General features: G+C 38.3%; 2 protein-coding genes across 11 annotated transcripts in view; one reads left to right on the top strand and one right to left on the bottom strand.

Moving 5' to 3' along the window:
- The window catches only part of LOC116621512 (alpha-1,3-mannosyl-glycoprotein 4-beta-N-acetylglucosaminyltransferase C), a 22,457-nt gene extending 15,403 nt beyond the window's left edge, over nucleotides 1-7,054 (bottom strand). Inside the window, exons 1-3 of one of the 7 annotated variants that reach the window (XM_032387321.2) lie at nucleotides 6,047-7,054; nucleotides 5,641-5,696; nucleotides 1,620-1,719 (exon numbers count right to left, since the gene is read on the bottom strand). In XM_032387321.2, the coding sequence (XP_032243212.2) occupies nucleotides 1,620-1,719; nucleotides 5,641-5,658 (118 nt within the window). In that variant the 5' untranslated portion in view covers nucleotides 5,659-5,696; nucleotides 6,047-7,054. Of the gene's footprint in view, nucleotides 1-81; nucleotides 1,130-1,619; nucleotides 1,720-3,015; nucleotides 3,238-3,263; nucleotides 3,413-5,640; nucleotides 5,697-6,046 lie in introns of those variants that run through there. The other 6 variants (XM_048732092.1, XM_048732088.1, XM_048732087.1 and 3 more) reach the window with 6 other exon arrangements.
- Nucleotides 7,055-8,631: 1,577 nt separating this feature from the next.
- Nucleotides 8,632-25,232, top strand: LOC5517299 (glycine receptor subunit alpha-4). 4 transcript variants are annotated; one of them, XM_048732695.1, is made up of 11 exons: nucleotides 11,425-11,467; nucleotides 11,937-12,078; nucleotides 12,790-12,898; nucleotides 16,021-16,109; nucleotides 16,804-16,871; nucleotides 17,704-17,921; nucleotides 18,481-18,563; nucleotides 18,857-19,009; nucleotides 19,641-19,740; nucleotides 23,366-23,714; nucleotides 24,220-25,232. In XM_048732695.1, the coding sequence occupies exons 3-11, from the start codon at nucleotides 12,834-12,836 to the stop codon at nucleotides 24,481-24,483; spliced, it is 1,389 nt and encodes a 462-aa protein (XP_048588652.1). In that variant the 5' UTR covers nucleotides 11,425-11,467; nucleotides 11,937-12,078; nucleotides 12,790-12,833; the 3' UTR covers nucleotides 24,484-25,232. The 4 variants fall into 4 exon arrangements, with proteins under 4 accessions (XP_048588653.1, XP_048588652.1, XP_048588651.1 ...); XM_048732696.1 differs by lacking the exons at nucleotides 11,425-11,467; nucleotides 11,937-12,078 and adding an exon at nucleotides 8,632-8,799; XM_048732694.1 differs by lacking the exons at nucleotides 11,425-11,467; nucleotides 11,937-12,078; nucleotides 12,790-12,898 and having other exon boundaries at nucleotides 15,470-16,109; nucleotides 17,734-17,921.
- Nucleotides 25,233-25,325: the final 93 nt, after the last annotated feature.

Here is a 25,325-nt window from a genome sequence, read left to right as displayed (position 1 = left end):
GGGAGGGAGGGAGGGAGGGAGGGAGGGAGGGAAAACAGACAGCAGACAGACAAAAAAAAAAGTAAATTTCTGCTTGATTACTTTTATTCTTTGGTGTGGTCCCTTCAAGTCGCACTTGATCCTTACTAAAGATTGTCTTGCTGTCGTATGAGCAGCCGAGAATGTTACTTTCAGACGACACAGTCAGTCTGGAGCTATCACATGGACTATGTTTACTCAAATAAGAAGTGCCGTCACAAAAGATAGAACCCGTGTTATTTGATGGAAGAAAACATTTGAGGAGTACAATTTAAGAATCTTACAGTAATAACGAGCGTTTTACCGTGCCGTAACAGGCCTCGGTATTTTGGAGGGCACAAAACAGAAACATAAAGAAACTACTGGGGGGGGGGGGGTTGCACTCGAGAACTCATGTGTCGTAACCCGCGATGGTTCATGGGTAATGTATAAACGACTGAATCCTTGAATCGGAAAGCTATGTGAATGTTCATATAACTGGTTATGAAACTTGGATTTGTATTTTCTTTACGCTTATTTGCTTATTTACTTGATACCCCAGGAAGCACTGCGGGTGTAATATTATATGAAATAAATGTATACCACTTCAAACGTGTCAGCTTATCTGCGATCGGGCTGAGGGTTTTGTGACCTCGAAAAAAATAAAACGCAAATCTAGGCACCATGCCATACCATACCATAACGACCTCATGTCATTAACGAACTGAAAATGTCTATAACAGAGCAGTAGCAGGCCATGTAACAATGGGGAGGGGGTACAATACAGAAACATTTAGAGAATTTTAGGGGGGCACAGCCACGCCACTTCTGGCCATTCCTTATAGTTTTTGAATATGAAGAAAACGTTGTCGTATTGAGCGACTGGTACCGAAGAATCTTCGAGTTTCTTTACAGATACTTTCTGCATTGACCAAAGATGGTCACAGTCGCTGTTTTTCTTTTCTGAGTACAAGTCATAAAGTTTACGAAGCACCTGCGATACGGCAACCTTAAAAATGACAAGAATCTTTTTTTTTCCAAAAAAAAGGAATATATTAGTTTCCTTTTAGGGAGGTCAAAGCGTTTGGTAAAACAACAATATTTAGCTAAATTTTCTTGACATGAAAATATAGGGGGGGTCACATGCCCACAGTGCCCCACCCCCTGCTACGGCCCTGATCAGCATCTAATTTCTAAGGACGCACATGCGCGTTGCTTTGGGGAGCTGGGCGTTGCAATCGCCAAAATATCAACTTTTAGGCCGAAACGGGCAAAAAGGCCTCGATATACGCCAGAAATTCTGTTAAATATCGAAAAAATGTTTTGTTTGATACAAGAGGTTTACAGGACCTCAAAATAAGAGCCTTAGCCCTTAGTCGGAACAAAACAAGTGTGTCTATGAAGATAGCCTAAAGTACAAGGCAGTAATTTATTTACAGGACCTCAAAATAAGAGCCTTAGCCCTTAGTCGGAACAAAACAAGTGTGTCTATGAAGATAGCCTAAAGTACAAGGCAGTAATTTATTTACAGGACCTCAAAATAAGAGCCTCAGCCCTTAGTCGGAACAAAACAAGTGTGTCTATGAAGATAGCCTAAAGTACCCTTAACCACCTGCACTCACCTGTTGAGAATCGCAGCTGCCATCCGAGAGGGACAACTAGCAGTAGTGCCATCAGCATCAGCAGTAGCCTTCTTGAAAACAGCCTCGAAACAACACTAACCTTGAAACAAAGAAAAATAAGATTTTTTTTTCTTCAAAGGGTCGAGATTGGTTTTGACGACATTTTTAATAAGTTGACTTGGCTAAGCTCTGTAGTTTAGTGGTGATTGTATTTAGACCGCAATAAATCTTTGCAAACGATATGTGCATCACACTGTTAGTTTCAGAGAGTAGTTTTAACTCCAAAAGGGGAGTAAAAAAACGAGGTACAAAATGACTCCCTTTTTGGAGTAATTTTTTACTCCCTTTTTTCTACTCTCTCAAGGGAGTAGATTTTACCCCTGTAGGGGAGTAACTAAAGGGAGTGATTTACTAGGTTGCTTGCTATTACTCCATTAAAGGAGTACAATTTACCCTCAAAATGGAGTTATTTTTTACTCCTTTTTTTCCTACTCTCTCAGGGGAGTAGATTTTACCCACTTTAGGGGGTAGCTAAGTGGAGTAATTTACTAGGTTGCTTGTAGTTACTCCATTAAAAGAGTACAATTCACCCTCAAAATGGGAGTCAATTTTTACTCCCTATTTTGTTATTTCCCCCTACTAATTGGGTAACTAAAGGGATGATTTCAACCCCCTCCCCCCTATTTTTACAAAATGGCCGTTTAAACTCCACCTACTTCATGGGTTAATACTGGAGAAAGTAGAGTAATTTAGAAACACCAAGGAAAAGACGTTATTATGAATTTGACAAATCATTTAATTAAACAATTCAGTCTAAAAAATAACAAAAATATAAGTTGAAAAAATGTTTGAAAAATAATAGTCATTTGACATAAGGTATCCAGGACAAAATTACTAACAAGTGTCCCAACATAACAAAGCTGAAACAAACATAACACAATATTATTTTTCTATAACAACTTTAACAGCTTTTGAACATTACCCTTTTTGGCGTCATTACGGTTTTCCAAAAGAACTGCCTCCTCCTCCATCTTTGTATATTCAGATAAGAAGCTAGAAGCCTAATGCCTCTATATGCACCATTTAAATTTGAATCTGGTAGGCTAGCTTGAAAAGATAACTAGGTTCTTCATATGCAGGGTTTACTGTGATCAGAATATACGGACAAAAACCAACTACAGTAACATTAGATATTCAAAATAAATATCTGGACAAATTTTAGGTGCAAGACTGATTACTAGGTTTTTACTAAGCTAAGTTATTCAATTTTGTGCTTCAAGTAACAGTTTATAAAGCATAGGCGCTTTAGATGTAAGTACAGTGATTAGTGAATAACTTAAGTTTACGAAGTTTTTATTCGTTTCTTGCGATTTACGCATTGACACATTCCTTATACCTCAAACTTCTTTGTTTTCTGGCTTTCAACTCGAGCACATTTTACTATCTCTATCATAATGTCCTGCGAAGATAATAAGAGAAACACATAAGAAGGTAGTATTGCTTTGGAAGATAACAAAGAATCACAAAACATATCAGTCTAGTTCGAGAAATCCGCCCACGAACGATGATTTGATGCTGAAGTTGGTCGCAAAAATCACATTTAGTATTGAACCTATCGCATTATAAAGCCCGTTACACACTAACCTTTAACTTCACTCCATGTTCTGCCATCAAATCCTCAAAAAAGGTGGATTACGCGTAGAAAAGACGGGAATAAACGGCTATCTGTTTGGAGGTTATTATTATAATGGCTTTCGTTCGACCGTTATGGTTTTGCGCCTTGGGCCCAAGCCCCTCTCGGCCACTAAAGCGAGGGACGCCCGGTACATTTTGGTTTTACGGGCCCTGGTGAGCCTTCTTCTATCTGCAAAGCGGGACATTTTTTTTTATAATCTCAAGTAGCATTTCTATTAGAAACAATATATATTATTTTATAATGTTCAAATCGGATCTAAGAATTTTATACAATTATCACCCTACCTATCTTTCTTTTAAATGCAGTACTATTTATTCTGAGCGAATTTTGAAAGTACACCACATAAAACTCATGTTCGAGTCCAAGCCTGTCTTTGATTACATTTCTTATTGTTATAGTATAGCTGACAATACATGCAAGTATGGCGAGGCCTGTTATTGTATTGAAAATGTTCTTTTTGGATTTCCTAAGAGTTCCTAAATTGTAGAACTTCAAATCTTCTTTCTAAGATTTTCTTATCCAAATTATTTCAGTTTTCTGGTCTACTGCTTATACTAGGAAATCCTAGGAATTTTTAGGAAGTTTAATCATATTTTGTTGTTTTGATCGAACTTAGGAAATCTTAGGAAACTCCTAGGCACAGGGTAGAGTTTTTTGTCTCAATACCAATAAATACGATAAATTATTATTTTTATCTTTTGTCTTATATAATAAAGACTATCGTTTTCCTTCTTAAATTCAGCTAATTCAGAGTAAAAAAAACAACTCTCTTTATTTTATATATTTGGAGTGTTTTGTTACTGCTCTAAAAAGATACAGCTGGAGTAAAAACTACTCTTTCAACACGAGATGGCTGGAGTAGTTTTTACTCTTCAAAATCTACCCCCTAAAAGGAGTACTTTTTTACTCCATTTTTTGACCATCTGGAGTAAAAATAACTCTTTTCACTTCAGATAGTTGGAGTAGCTTTTACTCTGCTAAAATTACTCCCAGAAAAGAGTACTTTTTACTCCATTATTTGACCAACAAGAGTGAAAATTACTCTTTTTCTAATAAAAATTCGATACTAATTCTCAGCAGAGTAAAACTTACTCCGTTAAGGGAGTAAACAAAAAAAATACTCCTCAGTGGAGTAGGTTTTACTCCAATAAAGGAGTTCAAATTACTCCTTTAAAAGTACTCCATCGCAAAGAGTAGTTTTTACTCTCTGAGTGGAGTAAAAATAACTCCCTGAAACTAACAGTGCAGTGATAAGATAAATCTACTTGAATCGCTGTAATTCTATCCGATATCTTGTTAATTTTAATCAGGGCCGTAGCACAGGGCGGGGTACTGGGGGCACTAGCCCCTCTCCTCCTCCCCCAATATAATAAAAAAAATTATAACGACGTGACCAGAAGGGCCGTGGCTGTATCCCCAATATTGCCTGCTACGGCACTGTTATTACGGAATGAGGATAATAAAGCACATATTATCTCTTTCTGAGCTCCGGGAAATACTGCAAGCAATTTGATGAGCTCAATCTGTAAATGCTAGTTTACTATCTAAGTCTTGAGGGGCTGGGCTGAAATACCCTAATGCAAAAATGAAGAACAGCACAATTAATCCCGATTGGTTTGATAGTGAGTGCATCGATAACATAAACACCTGTGCAGGAAAAAAAAAACAGATATAGCCATAGAGCTAAATCAACCGCGATCTTTAGCGATGGCAAGGATACTTGGGGGGAAATTTCCCGCTTTTTCACAGGTGCGCCTAAAACATCCTGTGCCTCTCCCCAAAATATTTTCTTAATGTTTCTGCATTGCCCGCCCGCCCGCCAGCCCGCCCGCCCGCCCGCCCGCCCGCCCTTGGCAAGATATAAAAACTAGCACTATTAGACGTCATTATTTTGGCACAACTTATGACAAATATGGCAGTTGTGACAAATGTGGCACACCTTTATGACAATATTATTATTGTTATAATTATCATTATTTGCTTGCAAACCGCTCCTCGAGCTCTGCTTATTGATATGGTGATTGCAAGCGGCTTCGTAGGCTTCGCTAATTGATATTATAACGGAAGTTATGACAAATGTGGCACACCCTTATGACAAATGTGGCTGTTTTATGACAAATGTGGCAGGTTATGACAAATGTGACCTCACTCTACCCTATTAAATCGAATTTACGTTTATTCCGAAAGTTTTTAAACTTTAAAATGCACTGTAAAATGTCTAGTTTAGGACATTTTCCCTTCTGATCTCTCTTAAAGCCAGGAACATTCACATTCAAATATTTATTTCCAAAGCTTAATTCACAGTAAAATTGCCAGCCCACTTACTTGTCTTGTTAAGGACATTTTTCCTTCTGATCCTCTTGAAGCCGGGAAAATTTTACCTTAATGAAAATATATTTAATTCTTAATTTAATTCTTAATTTTAATTCTTTGTTATGGGATTGCAATGGTCAGCTCTTCAATCAATGGAATAATATGACAAACATCAGACAAATTGTAGAAAAGTCTGTCTTCAAAGGCGTGGGGGAATCATTGGGATAGATAAATGGTATTGTGAGATATCATATATGTTGTACGCCTCGGTGAAATATTTGCTGATGTTTGAGCGTTGCCCACTCGTCGAAGCACGTTCTAAGGACGAAGGGCCATAGCGCTTGAAATATATAATAAACATATTATAGCGAAACTTAGTGTATTTTCACAGGCGTATAAAATACGCATAAATACTTACGGTTTTCGTCAAACAGTCTTCAGAAACAACTTCGGCCGCCCACACCGTCCCCAAAAAATTACCATGCAATTAATATCGCTTGGCAAAATTTCAGAGCAATTATCCAAAGATCTTTGTTATCTAAAAAAAGAAAGCCGCCACACTGTCATCGTCTCTATCAAACAATTCCAAAGAGAAGAGCAAAAGGAGAACAAAATGTTATTCAAAAAAGATATAGGCGCTTGTCTCATAATTTTTTTTTTAATATTGCCCTTGGCTTTACCGTTTTTCATATTTTTAATCCGTATTTCGACATTTGCAAAAACCAATATTTTAATAAAAAGGATAAATGATGCTATGGCTAGAGAAAATACTCATTTTTTATTACCCACTACCCTCAGCAATACGCGTATAGTCTGTTGTGTTTGTTTACCCACTACCCTCAGCAATACGCGTATAGACTGTTGTGTTTGTTTACCCACTACCCTCAGCAATACGCGTATAGTCTGTTGTGTTTGTTTACCCACTACCCTCAACAATACGCGTATAGTCTGTTGTGTTTGTTTACCCACTACCCTCAGCAATACGCGTATAGTCTGTTGTGTTTGTTTACCCACTACCCTCAGCAATACGCGTATAGTCTGTTGTGTTTGTTTACCCACTACCCTCAGCAATACGCGTATAGTCTGTTGTGTTTGTTTACCCACTACCCTCAACAATACGCGTATAGAATGTTGTGTTTGTTTACCCACTACCCTCAGCAATACGCGTATAGTCTGTTGTGTTTGTTTACCCACTACCCTCAGCAATACGCGTATAGTCTGTTGTGTTTGTTTACCCACTACCCTCAGCAATACGCGTATAGTCTGTTGTGTTTGTTTACCCACTACCCTCAGCAATACGCGTATAGAATGTTGTGTTTGTTTACCCACTACCCTCAGCAATACGCGTATAGTCTGTTGTGTTTGTTTACCCACTACCCTCAGCAATACGCGTATAGTCTGTTGTGTTTGTTTTGGGTTAGTTTTAAGTAAAGTAAATGGTTAGTATCAGCATAATCATTAGGAGCAATAAGGTTCTTTACTAAACGGATTTTTAGATGCAACCAAAACAACGCCTTTCATTATTAATCAATGTTACTTCTAGAACAATGGGGAAACCACGCGCACGTGTTATGCATTAAGATATCGTTACCATGGCGATCAAGCCCCCAAGGCGTCTAAGTAGACCTCGATATTTTTGGGACCTGGTTATTGGTCTCCCTTTTAAAGAGTCCTTGTCAAGCTTTGATTTTTTTACTATTTGGAGTCACATATTCTGATGAAATCTTAAAATAACCATCTAAAGCAAAGTTTAATACTTTATTTACGAAAATACAATCGAAAATATCGCCTTGCATTGGCAGACCAGCCGATGGTAATGGATGCTTTTTCATATTTGACAAAATGGCTGCTGATAAATAAATAAATAAGGAAGGAAGGATGGAAGGAAGGAAGGAAGAAAGGAAGGAAGGAAGGAAGGAAGGAAGGAAGGAAGGAAGGAAGGAAGGAAGGAAGGAAGGAAGGAAGGAAGGAAGGAAGGCAGGAAGGAAGGAAGGAAGGAAGGAAGGAAGGAAGGAAGGAAGGAAGGAAGGAAGGAAGGAAGGAAGGAAGGAAGGAAGGAAGGAAGGAAGATAGGAAGCAAGTAAGTAAGTAAGTAAGTAAATCGATAGACTGGACTGGACAGGACTGGATTGGATTTGGATTGGATTGGATTGGATTGGATTGGATTGGATTGGATTGGATTGGATTGGATTGGATTGGATTGGATTGGATTGGATTGGATTGGATTGGATTGGATTGGATTGGATTGGACTGGATTGGATTGGATTGGATTGGTCTGTAGGAAGTCCTACATGTATTGGAACAGCTTAAAATTTTCAATGCCAGACCCAGTTCCCTCGCAGCCCCCTTCCCTCTCCCCTTTTTCAATAGACCACCAACAGATTCAACTCAATTTACTTTTTCCCTTTTTCGTTACTTTTTTTTTCTTATCCAATTTTTGCAGGTAAGTTATTATAATATTTCTAGAATGTCGATGAGATTCGCGAAAAAAGCTTATATTGGGCAATTGCCAAAGTTCAAAGCGACGACAAAACAATTTTCCATAGTTTTTTTTATAGCACAAACAATGAAGCGCTGGATGCATATATAAAATATGTGAAGGATATTACAAATGGCACTTTCGCTAATACAAAAACGACTAAGCAAATAAATGCTGCATATAGAAATGCCAATTTGGCAAAGTCCCAGTAGCTCGGAAGAAAATAACTATGATACTTGAATATTTTTCACGGAAATGATCAAGAAAATCGTTACAGGGGCTTAGTCGCTGTTATTGAAATTTTATCTCATCTCAAACTCATCACCTCCAATGAGATCAAAATATTTTTGTGATAATCATTCAAACATAGGAATAGCTGATAAGTCTTTTAATTTTAATTTTTGAAATAATCTATGAAAGCGCCAAGTTACTTTATTACATTAATGATTTATTTATTATCAAAGGTAAATTGTCTGATACGGCCCCTGACTGGCCTTTGCGGTTAGGACTTACTAAATATTTTATAACCCTTCTGCTAGTATTCGTTTCAGTGCTAGGGGAAGAATCATCACAGCCTAGAGGGGACGCGTCGCTAGATCGATGCTATGCGCAGAGCTTATAGTTATTATTTCTTCAGCTGAATATCTATACATAGAAGACATTTTATCCTTAGTGTCAGCAATAAGTGAAAGGTGAGTCTACTTTTCTAATAGACAAAAAAAGAAAACTATAATAATTGCCATAGTGTGGCATCCTATTAAAGATATCGTAAAGGAAAGAAAGTATTAAAAGAAACAAACTTCGGGCCTACATTGGAAATTAATGTTATTCCTTTTAAAACACTGCTCAAACGATGTCATTCATCTCTTTGGCTTTTTTTTTTTTTTACTTAAAGTTGTTGTTTAGCGGTCCAGAAAGTGGCAACTAACAAACCGGAGATGATTATAAAAACAAAGTAAACATATAATTACAGATGACAAAAAGCTATAGTCATTTCAATTTCTGTTACCATTTATAAAATGTATGCCCAGGTCAAATACTTACAAATATCAATCTATTGGAAATGAAGTATCAAACAAAAATCGCCATCACATACACCTTAGTATCTAAGCCTAAAATGTATTTGTTTACTCTCTATGAGAACTGTGCCAGATGCCAGAATTGATTATAACTAATAGGTTCACCAATACCCCAATAACTTGAAAGTTATATTCCTGCTAGCCTCCTGCTAGATCTTGATTTTGTGCCATGGGATGCGAATGGTTTATTATTTTAATAAACAAAAAAATATTAATTTAAAAAAAGCAATTATAATTATTCGACTTTTCTAAAAAAAAAGAGTGCCAAAGTACGCAGTGGGACAGTCGGGACAGGTCTTGGATGGACTAAATGCCCGGCAGTCGGGACAGGTCTTGGATGGACTAAATGCCCGAAAGTCGGGACAGGTCTTAGATGGACTAAATGCCCGAAAGTCGGGACAGGTCTTGGAGAGCATAAGATAAGAGAGGGACACTTTGGTATTACCCGCGCGCCATGTCTATTCCGAATCTGGCTATTTTAAGTAACCACCACCCCACCACTGCGCGTGAGCATTATTACTCACCCTTCCCCCGCGCTTTGGCATTTACATCTTGTTGTTTGCCGCTGTTTTGTGACTTGAAACCGAAAAAAAACACCCTATTTGCACAAATACCATCGAAAATTTCATTCTAGCATCAAGGATACGGGCAGTTGCGGTTTATTAAGGGGATGTAGTACTTCGAGGATTGCAAGATTTCAAAAACGAGACATTATTCAAAATCAAGCTGAAAACCTCGTGCTTCAAACACCGTTTTCGCTATAACTTGCTGCTTCTTCGTGGTTTCTCAACATTCATTATCTTCCTAATGGTCAAACGAAATCTGTAAGTTAGACATAAGATATGATATTGATTTTTGTGAATATTCCGGTGAATTGAGAAGGATTCCAAGAAAAATACATTTCATAAAACTATCCTTGTAGCGAGGGAATGCATTTTTGTGATAATCAAAGCCAGCAAGCTGAAGTATCTGAGCTTTTGTAATAGTAAAAATATAAAGAGGGAAATATTACTGTACTTCTTTGATGTTGTTATTATTATATGTTATGTATTATATGTATTATTATGCTGTTATTAAACAAGCTGGTGTCGGGATTTGAATTAAACGCGGTATCACTGCCATTTTATCGCTCGTCGGATTTTTCTTTCTCCTTCACTTGACTTCGCCGCTCAGACAAACAAAACAGGGATTTAGCCTTCTGTGAGTATAGTTGCCAATCTTGGTAATTTAAGTTAGACTTGTTTTCTTCTTCCGAGTTATGTTACATTCCTATCGAGTTGGCAAAACAACAACACGCAACCCGCGGGGGAGTAGGACAAAATAAAAAAAGCAAATCCTCACGCGCAGTGGTGGGGTGGTGGTTACTAAAAATTGCCAGATTCGTAATTGACATGGCGCGCGGGTAATACTAAATTGTCCCTCTCTTATCTTATGCTCTCTTGTTTTGGGACTACCAAAGAAAAATGCTCGAAATAGCGCTGACCAATCTCATGCTAAGTACAGTGAATGGTTTGCGAAGCTGTAGCGAGAGGACACGCAAATGTCATTGGCTTTGGGGGCGTCGGTGGCACAGTTGGCAGAGCGTATCTATGATGAGCGTAGCTCTGATTTCCTGTTCCGCCATGAGTTGAGTTCTGATTCTCGACTTTGCTTCAAGGGTTTGACTTCTGGTTCGATCCTAAGCTGTGTCCCTTAGTCAGACATGACTTGCATGGCGGCTGCCTTAGCGCCTCCCTTCGCCTTCGACTCGACCGCGTTGCGCCCTTGTTGTATTACAAGGGTCCTCGGCTAAGCCACTTTTTACATAATCTTGCGAAAAGACAATAGTTTTAATACATGATAATTTGATACGCGATAATTTTGTTTTGTCTTCAAATAACTATTAACAATGGAAGCGTTAGCATTAGCTCGCGCTCTTTCTGTACCTATAGCAACGTTATTGTCAATGGCGCTCTTTTTATCCTTTTTAATTAAAATAAACCATAGCATTTTTAATTCTACAGCTTTGTATTAGAAAACCAGAAGTTACGATGGTGGTGATGGCGAGGGCGAGGGCGATGGTGATGCCTGGTTTTCTAATTTTTTGTTTTCTTTGATTTTCATATTGTTTTGGCTCTTGTCTTTCCAAATAACGGAATTACATTTTGTGCTTCTTGATTGGTTAGAATTTGAGTGATTTAAGACCATTTTTGTGCTGGCCAACTTGAAAACGTTTTCAATGATTAATTCAAAGGACGGAAGCCATAAGACACATAAGGCGATTAGCTGTTGGATATCGTCGGTGAGAGTTGGCAAAACTTTTAAGAACCCCAGTTTTTCTGAGAATATTGTATAGAAGTTGGATTTCTCATTTTCAATAGCTTCATATACCGCCTGTTAAGATGGCACCTGATGAGTTCATACAAAATCATTTGGGATATAAAAGGGATGCTTTATAGACATACATTTCCTAGAAAAGGGTGGAACAACTGCTATTTTTATCGAAAGCAGAAAAATAAGGTGAATATTGAATACACCAATTCGTTTTCGTTTTGGTTCAATTCGTTTTCGTTGTGGTTGTCCAGATTGACTGGAAAATGAAAATGAATTTGGATTCAAAGCCAAAAGGTGTTAATTTTAGCGTCAAGGACTTATTAAAAGCGAATGTCAAAATGCTATTAATGTTTGAAGTAATGATCGCAGTAGGCAAGGGGATTAAAATTCCGTTCGTTTTGGATACAACGAATAACAAATTTATTAATTAACGACAGACATCCAGCATGGCACAGCAAAGCATGCTGTTTACGTGTGGAATACAGGAAAACGAATATGGAAATAAGAAAGCCCTCGAGAGAAAACTCTGATGATAGGCTTGTGTACTTAGATGTCTACAAGATCTGAGTATAATCACAAGTAAGGATTAAAAGTTCCAATTGAATTGAGCTATCACGTTAATCGCTTGCGCGGGAGTCTTCTCAAATTGTAATATTTGAAGATAAATCCTAAATGGTGCTTCTGTCGTCAAAAAGACTGTGGGTTATCGATCTCATTACGCAAACTTAGCAGTCGACTGACGTTTCCAAACAGATGCCCAAGTACAAAAATGGTTCTGGATACTGGATTTACATAGATATATATCTTTATTAAAGATTTATTTTCAGATCGATGCTTAGGTTAAAAAAAAAAGCTAAGAATGTTTTAAGCTTATCTCTTAATATTTTTTGTCCGGTCTTTAAAGGTATTGAAACCTTAATCGCAACCAACGTGGTATAGATTTTATCCCTCCATTTTTATGTGAATTGTTCTGTATAATAAGTTCTGCTCAACAAAACCGCTTCAATATAAGATATCAATATTTACTTTGTCAAAAGATTAGATTCTTTTGGCTTAAGTTTCAAGCTCTTTACGAATCGATTATTAGTATTTTTCTCGTGAAATCACAAGGGGCTTGTAATTTTAATGAGGTGATACTATACGCTCCATGTTATTATTTTTTCTATCTCCGTTATCATTTGTATATTTCCGAATAAATTGTAATATATGCAAATTGCCTTAATTATCCTAAACGGTTCACTTCTGGCTTTATGGAAATCATTATACAAGACAATTTCCTTTTATTCCCAGGGAATGTATTTATAAGACGACCCACATCTTCCATCTCTGCAGTCATGATGTTCTTCGTGTTGGTGATGTTTCTTCCGATATGTAATCTTGTGCCATTATTTTTGGCAAGGTTAGTAACCCCCTATTTATTATCTTGGATAATAAGTGAAAAAACAGAGAAGTCATTTTTCATTTCTCCTATCAACCACGCCAAAATTTAAGAGAAAGGATCTCTTTTCAATGCTTTAATAATCACTTTGAGCCCACAAATAGAGTTATTTTACCACAAATGTGTAGCATTTCCCATTGATGAATCGTTATAAATGGCCGATGCATGTACACGAAAGGCGTATTGTGTGATGGTGTACGTGGCTCATGAAATACAAAAGCAACAAGATTCTCACGCAGCCATAATTGCTTTTTTTATGACAGAAAAGGCACGTGGCAAACTTTGAGTTGGTATTAAACCCCCGGGCATTGAGATTACTTTGACTACACGAGTTTAGCGTAGAGTTTTTAATTAAAAAACAATACAAATGTATTCAAAATTGGTATATTAAGATGTTATAAATAGCTAAACAATTTTTAAATAATACACGGGGCTGTGCGCTAACTTCAAGATAAACTTTAAGGGGGGGGGGTTAAAATATTGTTATGAAATCATTGCTATGAGTGATAGAAATTGCAGTTTAATCCAAACTAATAGAGTTTCCGAGGACAATAAAAGTGGGAGCCCGAGTTTTCCATGGCAAGGCTCAACAGGGAAAACGGAAAGGGAGCGGGAGACATGATATGTTTAAGCTAGGTTATCCGGTGTATTCGGTCCATACTGCTGCAATAACGTCCTTTTCAAAAACCCGTGAAATACTATTTAGTTTAATTAGTACTAATACTTTGTAATTTTTTTTTTATTGTTCTCTTTTTGTTCTGGCTTGACTATTACACTTTTACACCTACATTTTGTTGCACGGAATACCACTCTAATATAGAAACCGTGATAACGATATTCGCAATTCTCTCACTCTCCCTGATACTAATTCCTCATAAAATTCAGAACATCCTTATATGAACAGGCTGAGTAAATAGTGGCTTATTACACATATTCTTATGAGTATCAACTTGACACTTGCTAAAATTTGTTCATAATTCTTTTACCACTTATACAGCTTACTGATTACGCATGCTAAGGAACCCAGCGTGCTTTGCGGGCTCACCTTGCTGGTATAAATACGCCAGACCCAGACCAGGCACAAATCTTTTAGAATCAACCTCCTTGTTTGAATGAGACCACCCACCTTTTGGGCCAAGGGGAATTCAACCCCTTCCCCCCCCCCCCCCCCCCCCCCTCCATAACCACCATTACCCTATGACCCTGTGTACGCTCATGCTTCCCTTGCGGCCGAGGTAATAAGTCGTTAGATATTCAAGATAATCAAGTCGCCTTACTTTGGGTCCATTTGAAAAGCATACGGATTTAGCAATTAGTCTTCTATCATAATAAATTTCAGAAAAGTTATTTTAACCAACTTTAAAAAAACTTGCATTTCTATAAAATCATAGAATCGTTCTTATCATTTGACAACCTATTGAAAAATAATTTTGCCGCACCTTTATTGTAAAGAGATTCATATTTCCTGATATAAAACCTCTATCAGAGAATATTATAGGGCCCCTCGGCCTTATCAAGGTACAAGAAGCTCAAAGACAGCGAAGTCATAAGAATAAAGTAAACAGCTTAAAAATGTACGTAACAGACAAGGCACTTAAGCCTTATCTAGTAAAAGATATAGGTCTATATATACTGGTATGATCCTTTAGAAAAAGCTCAAAGGAAGAGAACTCTTTAAAGAAGCCGATAACTTCTCATTTCCAGCTTGTTTTTAACAAATCTTGAAAGAATGTATTAAGGGACCTACATCTATATCAAATAAGGTTGAGCTAGAGACTCTTGTCGCAGCCTGTGGTGGCTTAAGGTTAAGTTAACCCGAATGCAGGTAACAATAATTCTTGCAGCTTTTCAAACAATGAACTGGGTTTTTACGCTTAATTTCTTATTTCTTCTCGATAAACGTGGTCGGGGATAATGGTTAAGTTAACCCGAATGCAGGTAACAATAATTCTTGCAGCTTTTCAAACAATGAACTGGGTTTTTACGCTTAATTTCTTATTTCTTCTCGATAAACGTGGTCGGGGATAATGGTTAAGTTAACCCGAATGCAGGTAACAATAATTCTTGCAGCCTTTCAAACAATGAACTGGGTTTTTACCCTTAATTTCTTATTCCTTTTCGATAAACGTGGTCGGGGATAATGGTTAAGTTAACCCGAATGCAGGTAACAATAATTCTTGCAGCCTTTCAAACAATGAACTGGGTTTTTACGCTTAATTTCTTATTCCTTCTCGATAAACGTGGTCGGGGATAATCGTCCTATATTTTAGGGCATAAAATTGTACCGACTGACACCCCTGGGGGGTTCAAAGATTCTTGTAATTCCCTATCCCAAAGGGGTCTCATTTCTAATGAAGGCCTAAAACTTGTGAACAAGCGCCCCTGAACTCCCTGCTTTATTATCGTCGCTAACTTATGGTAGTGCTACATTTTGGGGGTAAGACTTGCTGTTGCAACACCCAAAGTGCTATCAAAATTGATTTTGTCGACGAACCCCATCCCCCCACCCACCCACCCACCCACCCACCCATCCCCCTCCTCCCGGGGATTACCTAAATATAGTTTCCCCATGAGTTTTTTTGGGATTGATTTATAATCCGTATTATTTCATCTTTCCCCAAAGGCAAATAAAAGTTACATAATGAATATTTGTGTCATTGAGCTTCCCTATCAGTGTTATCTATTTCAGATAAATGATATCTAAAGAAGGGCATTTTTTTACATAGTAAAATGATAGACGACAAGAGCTTGCTCTTGTCTATCTTTACCAATCAAAGAGAAAGGAACTGAAATGCACGTACGCCATTTAGCATAATATCATCATCTCCATCTGTAATGAAGTCGTCTCTTTGTCTATTCCTTAAAATACATAGATTATTCTGATATCAATATACGGGAGAAAATCGAAGATATCCAGGGACCGCCTGTGTGGCGAGAAGCCGTTTGTGCTATTACCGATTTCACCGCGATAACTTTGCTATGAGTTCGAGCGCTTGTCCACGTTGTCAATGCAGCCTTTGTGCATTTCGCTATTCCTTTTGTCCAAATATGGTCAGATTGCTCTTGTTTTTTCTTGCTCTTAGCTCAGCCGATGGCGTGAATGCGTCTGCTGCACTGAACGACATGCTTGACCCAAAGGTTTATGACAAACGACTTCGACCACACTTCGAAGGTAAGTTTAAGATTTTCATGCCAATGCACATAAGTTCAATTAACCCATATGGTTCTGCCTTGGATATATATTTGGCGCCTTTCTTTTTTTACATATATTTAGATAACGTTAGTTATCTTCCATTTCTCATTTCAACTTGAGATTACTTCCTCTCAAATAAGGAATACAGGCAACAGTCAGGTCAAAACAACTAGAATAAGACCATCACAAAAGAGGTCGTAATAGTAGCATTAAAGCAGGGATGCTACCAGCAAATCAAACCAAATCGTGAATAAGGCCGGGATTTGTTTACCTTGAAACTTTTTCTTGGTCATTTGATTTATGAAACACTTAATATCAGGTTTTAAAGGTATATCCAACATCTATCCCAAAATGTATTGCATTGCTGTTGCTTTCATTAGTAAATAGTCTAAAAAAAGTCTATATATAGTCTTATATAGTCTTATGGGAGGTATATATATATATATATATATATATATATATATATATATATATATATATATATATATATATATACCTCCCATTAAATACATCAACAAAACAATTCGAGTCACTTGAATTCGTAGTGCAACTACTACACCTATAAGAATTGGCAAATGCTTTTGAGTGTTAATGCAATGCATTATGGATAGGGTGGGTTAAAAACCGCTTGTCATGTCTTGTGAGCAGTCCTCGGTGTCATTTCTTTCCACAGGAGACCCGGTTAAAGTTTCCATTTCATTTTTTCTGACATCTATTGGAGGACTCAATGAACAAGAAATGGTGAGTTGCATCCACAGTATCAACACTATACAAACAATAAAAGCATCTGACCTCCCATCAAATCTCTTAGTCATCAGGCCCGTACCCAGGGGGGTGCAGGGGGTGCGAACTCCCCCCCCCCCACAACGATCAAAAGTCCACTTTCGGTTCTCAATAGACGTGCTATTTGTAGATAAAACTATACAGCATAAGCTAGATCAATCTGGTATGTCATTAATCCATGTAAGACAGACTTTATTTGTAGCCAAATCCGACAATAAACGTCGCTTGGAGATATTGCAAAGGCATAAACAAAAAATCCCTTTTTGTTCTTTCGGGGGTGGTCAGATTTTTATCTGAAAACTCACCACCCCCCTCCCTCCCCCAAAATTAGGTCCACTTTTTCGGATTTTGCACACCCCCAAGAAAAATCCTAGGTACGGGTCTGTTCATATTTGCTATGCAATTTCTGGACGGATGATGCTGTCAATAACGAAAACCCCTTTTTTAATAAATAAATTAGATAATCTATTGCATTTTTGCTGTTATTTCGAAGAAGTTCAATAACATGCCCCTTTGTTTCTCTTGAGCTTCCTCATATCAGAACTCTTTCTTTTTTAATGTTGATTATACTTTTAAATAAAGCAATTCGAGACCACGTTTTTCCTGCGCCAGTTATGGACGGATGATGCTGTCAATAACGAAAACCCCTTTTTAAATAAATAAATTAGATAATCTATTGCATTTTTGCTGTTATTTCGAAGAAGTTAAATAACATGCCCCTTTGTTTCTCTTGAGCTTCCTCATATCAGAACTCTTTCTTTTTTAATGTTGATTATACTTTTAAATAAAGCAATTCGAGACCACGTTTTTCCTGCGCCAGTTATGGACGGATCCACGGCTCGCGTACGGTCACGTGTACAAGAAAAGGAACCTTACGCTTGGCGGGGATATCATGAAGCAGATCTGGAAACCAGATACCTACATCAACAACGAGAAGTCAAGCACTGTGCCCGAAAACCAGTTCCTTCTGACAATAGACCCTGAGGGCAGGGTGGTGTACAGTCAGAGGTGAGGTTCAAGTTTGGATGAAATAGTTTATGATGATGATGACGACGACGGCGACGACGACGATGACGGCAAGATTATTATCTGCATTATACAACTGATACTGGTTCAGCTGGTGATGATGTTTTTGATGCTGCCGTGATGATTATGATCATGATGTCATGATGATGATGAAAATTTTGGTGATAATGGTGTTATTGATTCTGTGGTTTTCTAAGATGATTATTATTTTGCTAAAGATGATGGGATGCAAATGGTGATTTTCATGATGCACTTATGATGTCATCGATATGCTTATAATGCTGCTGCTTTGGTGACGTTTTTGATAATGATGCTGATAATGGTTGATGCTGTTAATAATCATGTAATTGCTGCTGCTGCTTCAGCTGATGATAATGATATAGATACTAAAGCAGCCGTGATGACAATGATGTTATCCATGATGCTGATGATATTAATACTGATGCTGAAAAAAATGGCGATGCTGGTTATGATGCTGGTTATGTTGCCATTTCATATTATTAAGATAGATAATAACTCTTTTTCTAATCCTCTCCCTCAGGATGACTGTCGTAGCGTCATGTATGATGTACCTGCGCAACTACCCTATGGACACCCAATCCTGTAGTATATCCTTCGAAAGCTGTAAGTGTAACTACCCTATGGACACCCAATCCTGTAGTATATCCTCCAAAAGCTGTATGTTCATTGTTCTTTTACATACGATTGGGATGTGAGGGTTCTCAGAGCAGAAGAAATTTTATGTCGAAGCTGTAAGTAAGGGAATAGGATTGAGGTCCTAAAAGCAAACGATATTGTTTTTATTTATTAAAAAAAAAAGATCAACATTTCTTAACAGTCCCTAATGGTTTTCTTAACATGATCAAGAATCGTCCCGGAAATAAATAAATAACGAATATGTTTGAGAATGGTTTTAGACGGGATGAACAATGATGACTTGCTTCTGAGCTGGAAGGCTGACCCAGGAGATAAGTACAAGAACGCTGTCATCATCAGCGACAACCTGACCATGTCCCAGTTCGCCCTTGATGAGTATCATGCGAGCAAAGAGACGTTTACTTATCCAACAGGTAAAACCGGTATTGAGACTTTATTTAATGCACAAATTCAGACTCGTACCCAGTCGCCAAAATGATAAGAATATAAGAAGAAAAAAGAGAAACATAATTTATGCGCGGTTTGCCTGCGGTGATTAACTAGGCGCGCGGTGCCGTGTGGGTTGACGTGCGGTGCCGTGCGCCTGGTTTATCACCACAGACAAACCGCGCATAAATTATGTTTCCATTATGTTCTTCTCATTTTGGCGACTGGGTACAAATCTGGCACAAAATACATATTCATTATGACTGCAAACAAGCCAGAATATTTCTACTTTAGGAGTATTTCGCTTATCCGTAATACATTTGAATTAAATATTTTTTGTATCATTAAAATTGGCGAATGGTATTTTTACCACTAAAAGACAATCAATATTTCTACCAGGGAAATATATCTAAATTATTCTTCAAATGTCACTGATGTATTGGCATCGTTGGAATTGATTGCTCCAGTATCCGTAAGAACCTTTCGGTGACAGAACTACCATTTTCTTTTTCTCCATATTACCATGGAGATTAAAAGTGTACACAAATTACTTGTAGAATGATCCTTTCTGGCAAGTGTACACGAATATGCTGTGTTTTTTTTTCTATCGTTTATTAGGTACCTTTACCTTACTTAAGTTGACTTTCTCCATTCGCCGTAAGAAGTTCTACTATGTGGTTCAAACATACATCCCAACTATCCTGATCGTAATACTAAGGTGAGATTGACATCAGCTAAGACAACCATCATGATAATCATTATATCATAATCATCATTCATCATCCAGCAACATAAACACGTGCATCATTTTAGTCCTCGGCAGCTTCACCACCTTGTCGGGAGTAAAAAATATAACGCTTCCATCATCTTATCGGAGCAATTGAGAAATTGTCGAGACCATTTTTAACCCGTGAATGGTTGCAAATCATTTACGAGTTATTGGAGGGACTTCTGTGTCACTCGATCGTCGGATCAATCATCCGTAAACTTTTTGTGGTCTTTCTGTGCTTTTGCAACACAGCACGGTTCAGTCCAATTCAAGTTGTTAGTTTACAAAACAAGTAAAATGCTAGCAAAGCATTTAATTCTCTTTTTATAAGTTCAAATGCTAAATATCAAACAAAACTCGTTCAAACACGCTTACTCATCAAGAAACGATCCATAACGAATTTGCGAATTTCTAGAATGTTGACATTCTTAAAATACATATGACTGTTGCTTGATTAATTATGTCGGGTATTTAACTTCTGTTTCCGGAAAGAATAGGGCGAAATTTGACATGCTAGCGAAAGCAGTTCGAACGGTGAGATACCAATTTAGGATATAAACTAATTTTACTCAGGGGTTAATTCAGCAATGCCTTGGTGGTATAGTGGTTCTGTCGCTTGTCTAAGACGTCAGAGACCGGAGGTTCGATCCCTACTTGTTACGTCTAATTTCTTTTCTTTTTTACTTTTTATGATAATAATAAATAATCATACTGTTCTTTGTGTTTCATCACATCGAAAAGAAAGGACATTGTTATGTACTCCCAGCATCTTGGATGTGTTCATCCTTTGTTCAAAATTCATCCAGTATATCTTTTATGCACACAAGAAAATAACTGGAAAAACAAATTTGCATTCACGAGTTGGCTCACAGAGCCCTTTTGAATTTTTTAGAAAATAAGTGTACAAAGTCTGTTGAGTTCACGCTAACATGAATTAACTTTCAGAAAATAGAACCAAACTTTTCTTTATCTGACCGTTAGTGCTCGAAAAGGTGTCGCCTTGTGTTTGTTTGTTTGTTTGTTTGTTTGTTTGTTTGTTGTCTTTCTTGCTTCAAGAATGGTTCCCGGGTTCTTCCTCCTAATAATTATTGTTTTCGATCGTAAAGCAGCGCCTGTGGTCGCAAACATGAGCCATGTTGTGGAATCACAAGGCGCCTCCTCATTCCCCTTCGGACAGAACACGTTTAACTTCAGAGGATAGTCATTCTTGTGCCAAGAGTTTATAATCGATTTAGTTAGCATGATGGTTTTGAGTAAACTTTTTATGGAAAGTTATTACCGTAGCAGCTGCGCCAGCCCCCATAGTTCCGTGACTTGCGTTTACCTCCAACTCATAGCTCTCCATTTTTGGCGAGAGTTTTCTAAAGCACCTTGGTAAACACGTTCTGACCAGATCCTTGAGTCCCCTGCGATAATTTGCCATAAAGATGAAGTACACAAGAGGATTAAGAAAAGCGTTGCAAAAGGGTGCTAAAATGAAGAAGAAACTGAGATCTAAAAACCAACACGATTTTATTAAGGCAAAATCATCTTCGTGAAGAGCAGACACGTTAATTGGTCCCCACGTCAATATGAACAACAAAACAACGGCGAACAGCATAGTGATAATTCGACGGTTTTTAGCGAGCTTTTTGGCTGCTCTTTCGTCCTGTCCCGGAGGTAAGCGACCTCTGAGATTGACGCCAACAATGCAGTATAAGCAGCATTGAATAAAAAAACAAACAAAAAAAACCGTGATATGAAGATAAAAATCCACTGAATCCTCAGAATAGCAAAACACCGATGAACCATTTCCTGCAAATATCACGACAGCCGCTACGATGATCGCAAAGGACCAGATAGCCACAATGGTGTGCCATCGTGAGCGACTGCTTGCAATCCTTGCCTTGAACGGCTTCATGATGGCATAGAAACGCTCCACGCTTATAACAGCCAGCGAAATCTCCGACACCAACATGGAAACAACCCCTGTGAGTGATAGGGTTATGCACACCAAAGAGTTCGAGAGAAATTTAGAGTAAATAGTTCCAACCGGCGTACCAAGCGCGAAGATGAAATCGGAGACCGTCATGGATGCCAAGAGCATGTTAGGCGCAGTCTGTAAGCACGGGTTGCGGTAGATGATGACGAAAACGAGGATTGGTGCGACCAAACAAAGCACGGTCACTATCCACACTAAGACTTCAACCCATGGACGGTAGTTAGGGAAGGTTAAACAGTCTAGCATTGTGTCATTTTGAAAAGAGCCGTTATTATAAAACATGGTATCGATCTACCGTAAATGGTAAATGCGTTGTGTTCTTATGTTGTGGTGTAAGCTTAACATATGGCCAAACATCTTACAAAAAATACCGTTTGATAAGGCTTCTTACAGCACGTCAGGGTATCCGGTTATATATTATAGATGCAATGTTCGTCATGGCTATTTAAGGGCACTTCTTCGCTTTCAAGTCCATGTTATGTAGAATATAAAATAAATAGAAACTTTATTAACATGTTTTCACCTAGCTGGTGAAAAAAATTTCTCTATTTATACGGGACAAAAATAGACAGAAATAAATAAATTGTTAACTATTAATTAAAAGCTATATTTACATGATTAAAATATAAAATATAGTATTTGTGTGACCTTTCCACACTCAGATGACTTGAGATTAAGTAAAGACCGTTTCGATGATTACTAATTAGTGAGTTTACTGGCGTCCAATCAACGTTTGAAAATTAATTTAGACATAATTTTAATCAACTGAAATTGCGCTCTCATACACACTTCATCATTCGCGCTGCTAGCCCTCTTCCACGCCTTATTTCAAATGAGCCAGTTGCTCTCGGGTGTCGGCCCTCTTTATCATCAATGCACATTTCCGCCGTAGAGCAAATGGAAAGATAATCTCTCTCTCACGCCCACAGCGCTTTGCTTACCCTGTGTTATACAGATGCAGTACACTAGCAGGCGCGTAACCAGGATTGGCTGGGGGAAGGGGTGGGGGTATCATATAAAAGGAACTTATTTGGAGAATTTTTACGGACGGTGTGACAATGTGAAAACGTTCACGTTCACAAAGTAAAACATATTAACCAGTATATTGCTGATTCTAAGCTTTCAGGTCATAAATATTTACATATAAGCCTTCCAATGCAAGGGATTTAACAAAGCAAATGTGGGGGAAAAGAAAGTAATCCACGGTGGTATTTCTTTTAAACTTCCATTTGCGTCCACCTTTTATTTAAAATTATTCAATCTACTCCTACCAGAGTCTTTCTCATTTCTCTGGCCGCGGGCTCAAAGTTTCGCAGTCTCTGGGAAAGGTATTGAAACTGTTGAGGCTCTTCTTACCTACTGCGCAAGCGCAAACAAAATATTCTTCTCCACCGACAACCGCATGAAATACAAACCGTCGGCGATGTACTTTTTTGGCAGCCGGCCAAGGTACACGCCACAAAAAGGGGCTGTAATCGAAAAAAAGCAATAAAGCAAGCTATTATGACAATAGCATAATGAATTTGTTCTGCAAGATTTGATAAGAGAAGATTTATTTTTTTCTATTTACACTTATCTTCAATTGTTTTCTAGCTGGGTCTCATTTTGGATACCCCGCAGCTCGCCACCAGCTCGGGTCGCACTCGGCATTACGACAGTGCTCGCTCTCACGACGCTTATCTTCGGGATTCAATCGTCAATGCCGAGAGTTAGTTACGTGAAGGCGATTGATTGGTTCTTGATGGTATCTTTCCTGTTCGTGTTCTGCGCGTTAATCGAGTACCCAAGCTCTACATTTATCAAGTTCCAAGCAAAGAGGATAACTCGCAAGGGAACCACTATACTTCGGCGAGTGAAGGGCGAAAAAGCGAATGGAGAAGATATGAGTGGGGATTTCCCGCTTAAAACTACTAATTATGGGACGACAGCGAGCAATCAACAGGTATGACGACTTGAAAGGCGCGTCCCAAGGATTTGCAGGGGAAGGGGGGGGGGGCCTCGATTATCCCTGGGTTAGCGCTAACCTGCTTTCCAGGAGCCGGCCCCAGGAGAATGCGCGCAAACCATTTGTGAACACATCAAAAAAAGACCTTCTAACGCTAGTTACTGGGGTAGCTTGAAAAGAAATCAAATTGTTTTCAGATCCCTTTTATACGGCATGGTGAGCACTACGACCTGTTCATCGAATAGGTATGAATTGTTTTATCCCTTCACACCCTTCAGCGGCGTAGCCAGGATTTGTAACAGGAGGGGGCCCAAAAGGCATTTTCTCCTGTATTTTAGATAATGTGTCATACATTTACTGTATTTTTGCCTGATGGAAGGAGGGGGGCTCCAGGGCCACCCCCTGCCTACGCCCCTGGCCAAAGGTGTTTCATCCCACATGACTACGGAATTGAAATGTGCTGCTATTTTGTTGTAACAGTCTTCTCTTTTTTTTAATCCAGGACGAAGGTAACGATCAACGGCCCATCAAAAGACCAGGCCGTAGGAATGGCAACACAGAAAATCACGTGATCATCAACGAACGCATGTACAAGATGGAAGGTGGTTACGGGCGTTCGACAGACGACCTCACTCCGTACACGGACAACTTTACTGATAACGAAGAGACCAACACCGTAGACCGATACGCAAGGATTTGCTTCCCGTTCGCGTACTTTTTATATAATCTGGGTTATTGGACCGTCTATTTAGTGAGCTCTTCATAGGGGAGTCAAGCAGGTACTTCTCCTCACAGCAGGCGCTCAGAAATGGACGGACGCATAAACACAAGAGAAATGGCCGTGCTGTTGTCAAACTTTCTTAAGTCAAAGTCACTTAAGCCGTACTTAGAAAATAGACAGTATACGAAAGGGGCGTTTAAGGTGTGAAACGCGAGCTCTTATTGTTCGAGTTGGTGATAAGAGTACGGTTGATATTATTGCGCGCGGGTTGTTTACTAAAAATCACTTAAAACAAATTGATCTCATTTTCCTGTGTATGCTATGTAATCTGCCCTCTAATAATCCATAGTCACAGTACTAGAAACAGTTACACAACTCGACTGTGTCTCGCTGGCTACTTTTTCTGCATGCCAACGATGGATTATTAGAAAAAATGAGATCTATTTGTATAATACTCTGGCATTATCTATAGATATTTTAGCCTTTAAGTGGGTTTTGTCACGTCTCACTTTGCCGTCTCGTAGTCGTTGCTTTTTAAAGTCTATAGACCCGACTAACGTGACAATGTTGTTTTGCTTTTGTTTTGAATATTCAAAACATTTTTTTTCGAATACAACTATATATGTATTTTTTAATACTCAAGAAATGGAATTGTGCTTTTTAGTTGTATGATAGATTAAAATTCATTGTGATTCAAGCGGATTTCAAGAGGGTGTCGTAACGTACGAAAGTAGCCACCTAAATGTAAAATACCTTTTTTAGCCGAATTTAATAGAAGACATCGTTTCAAATAAGCTGATGGAAATGGATGCTTACTCACATTTGGTACTTTGCAAGGATGGCGGAGTCTCTTTAAGATCTTGCTACTGTCTTAGCTAACGCATGCT

The sequence above is a fragment of the Nematostella vectensis genome, chromosome 9, assembly GCF_932526225.1.
Source record: "Nematostella vectensis chromosome 9, jaNemVect1.1, whole genome shotgun sequence".
Classification (NCBI taxonomy): domain Eukaryota; kingdom Metazoa; phylum Cnidaria; class Anthozoa; order Actiniaria; family Edwardsiidae; genus Nematostella; species Nematostella vectensis.
This window is presented reverse-complemented; position numbering and strand designations above follow the sequence as displayed.

Coding starts and splice junctions, on each gene's coding strand:
- LOC5517299 (XM_048732693.1), top strand. CDS start 15,917: ATGAGTTCGAGCGCTTGTCCACGTTGTCAATGCAGCCTTTGTGCATTT. Junction 16,872..17,703: donor GACTCAATGAACAAGAAATG/GTGAGTTGCATC, acceptor TTTTAAATAAAG/CAATTCGAGACCACGTTTTT. Junction 19,010..19,640: donor GACGTTTACTTATCCAACAG/GTAAAACCGGTA, acceptor ATCGTTTATTAG/GTACCTTTACCTTACTTAAG.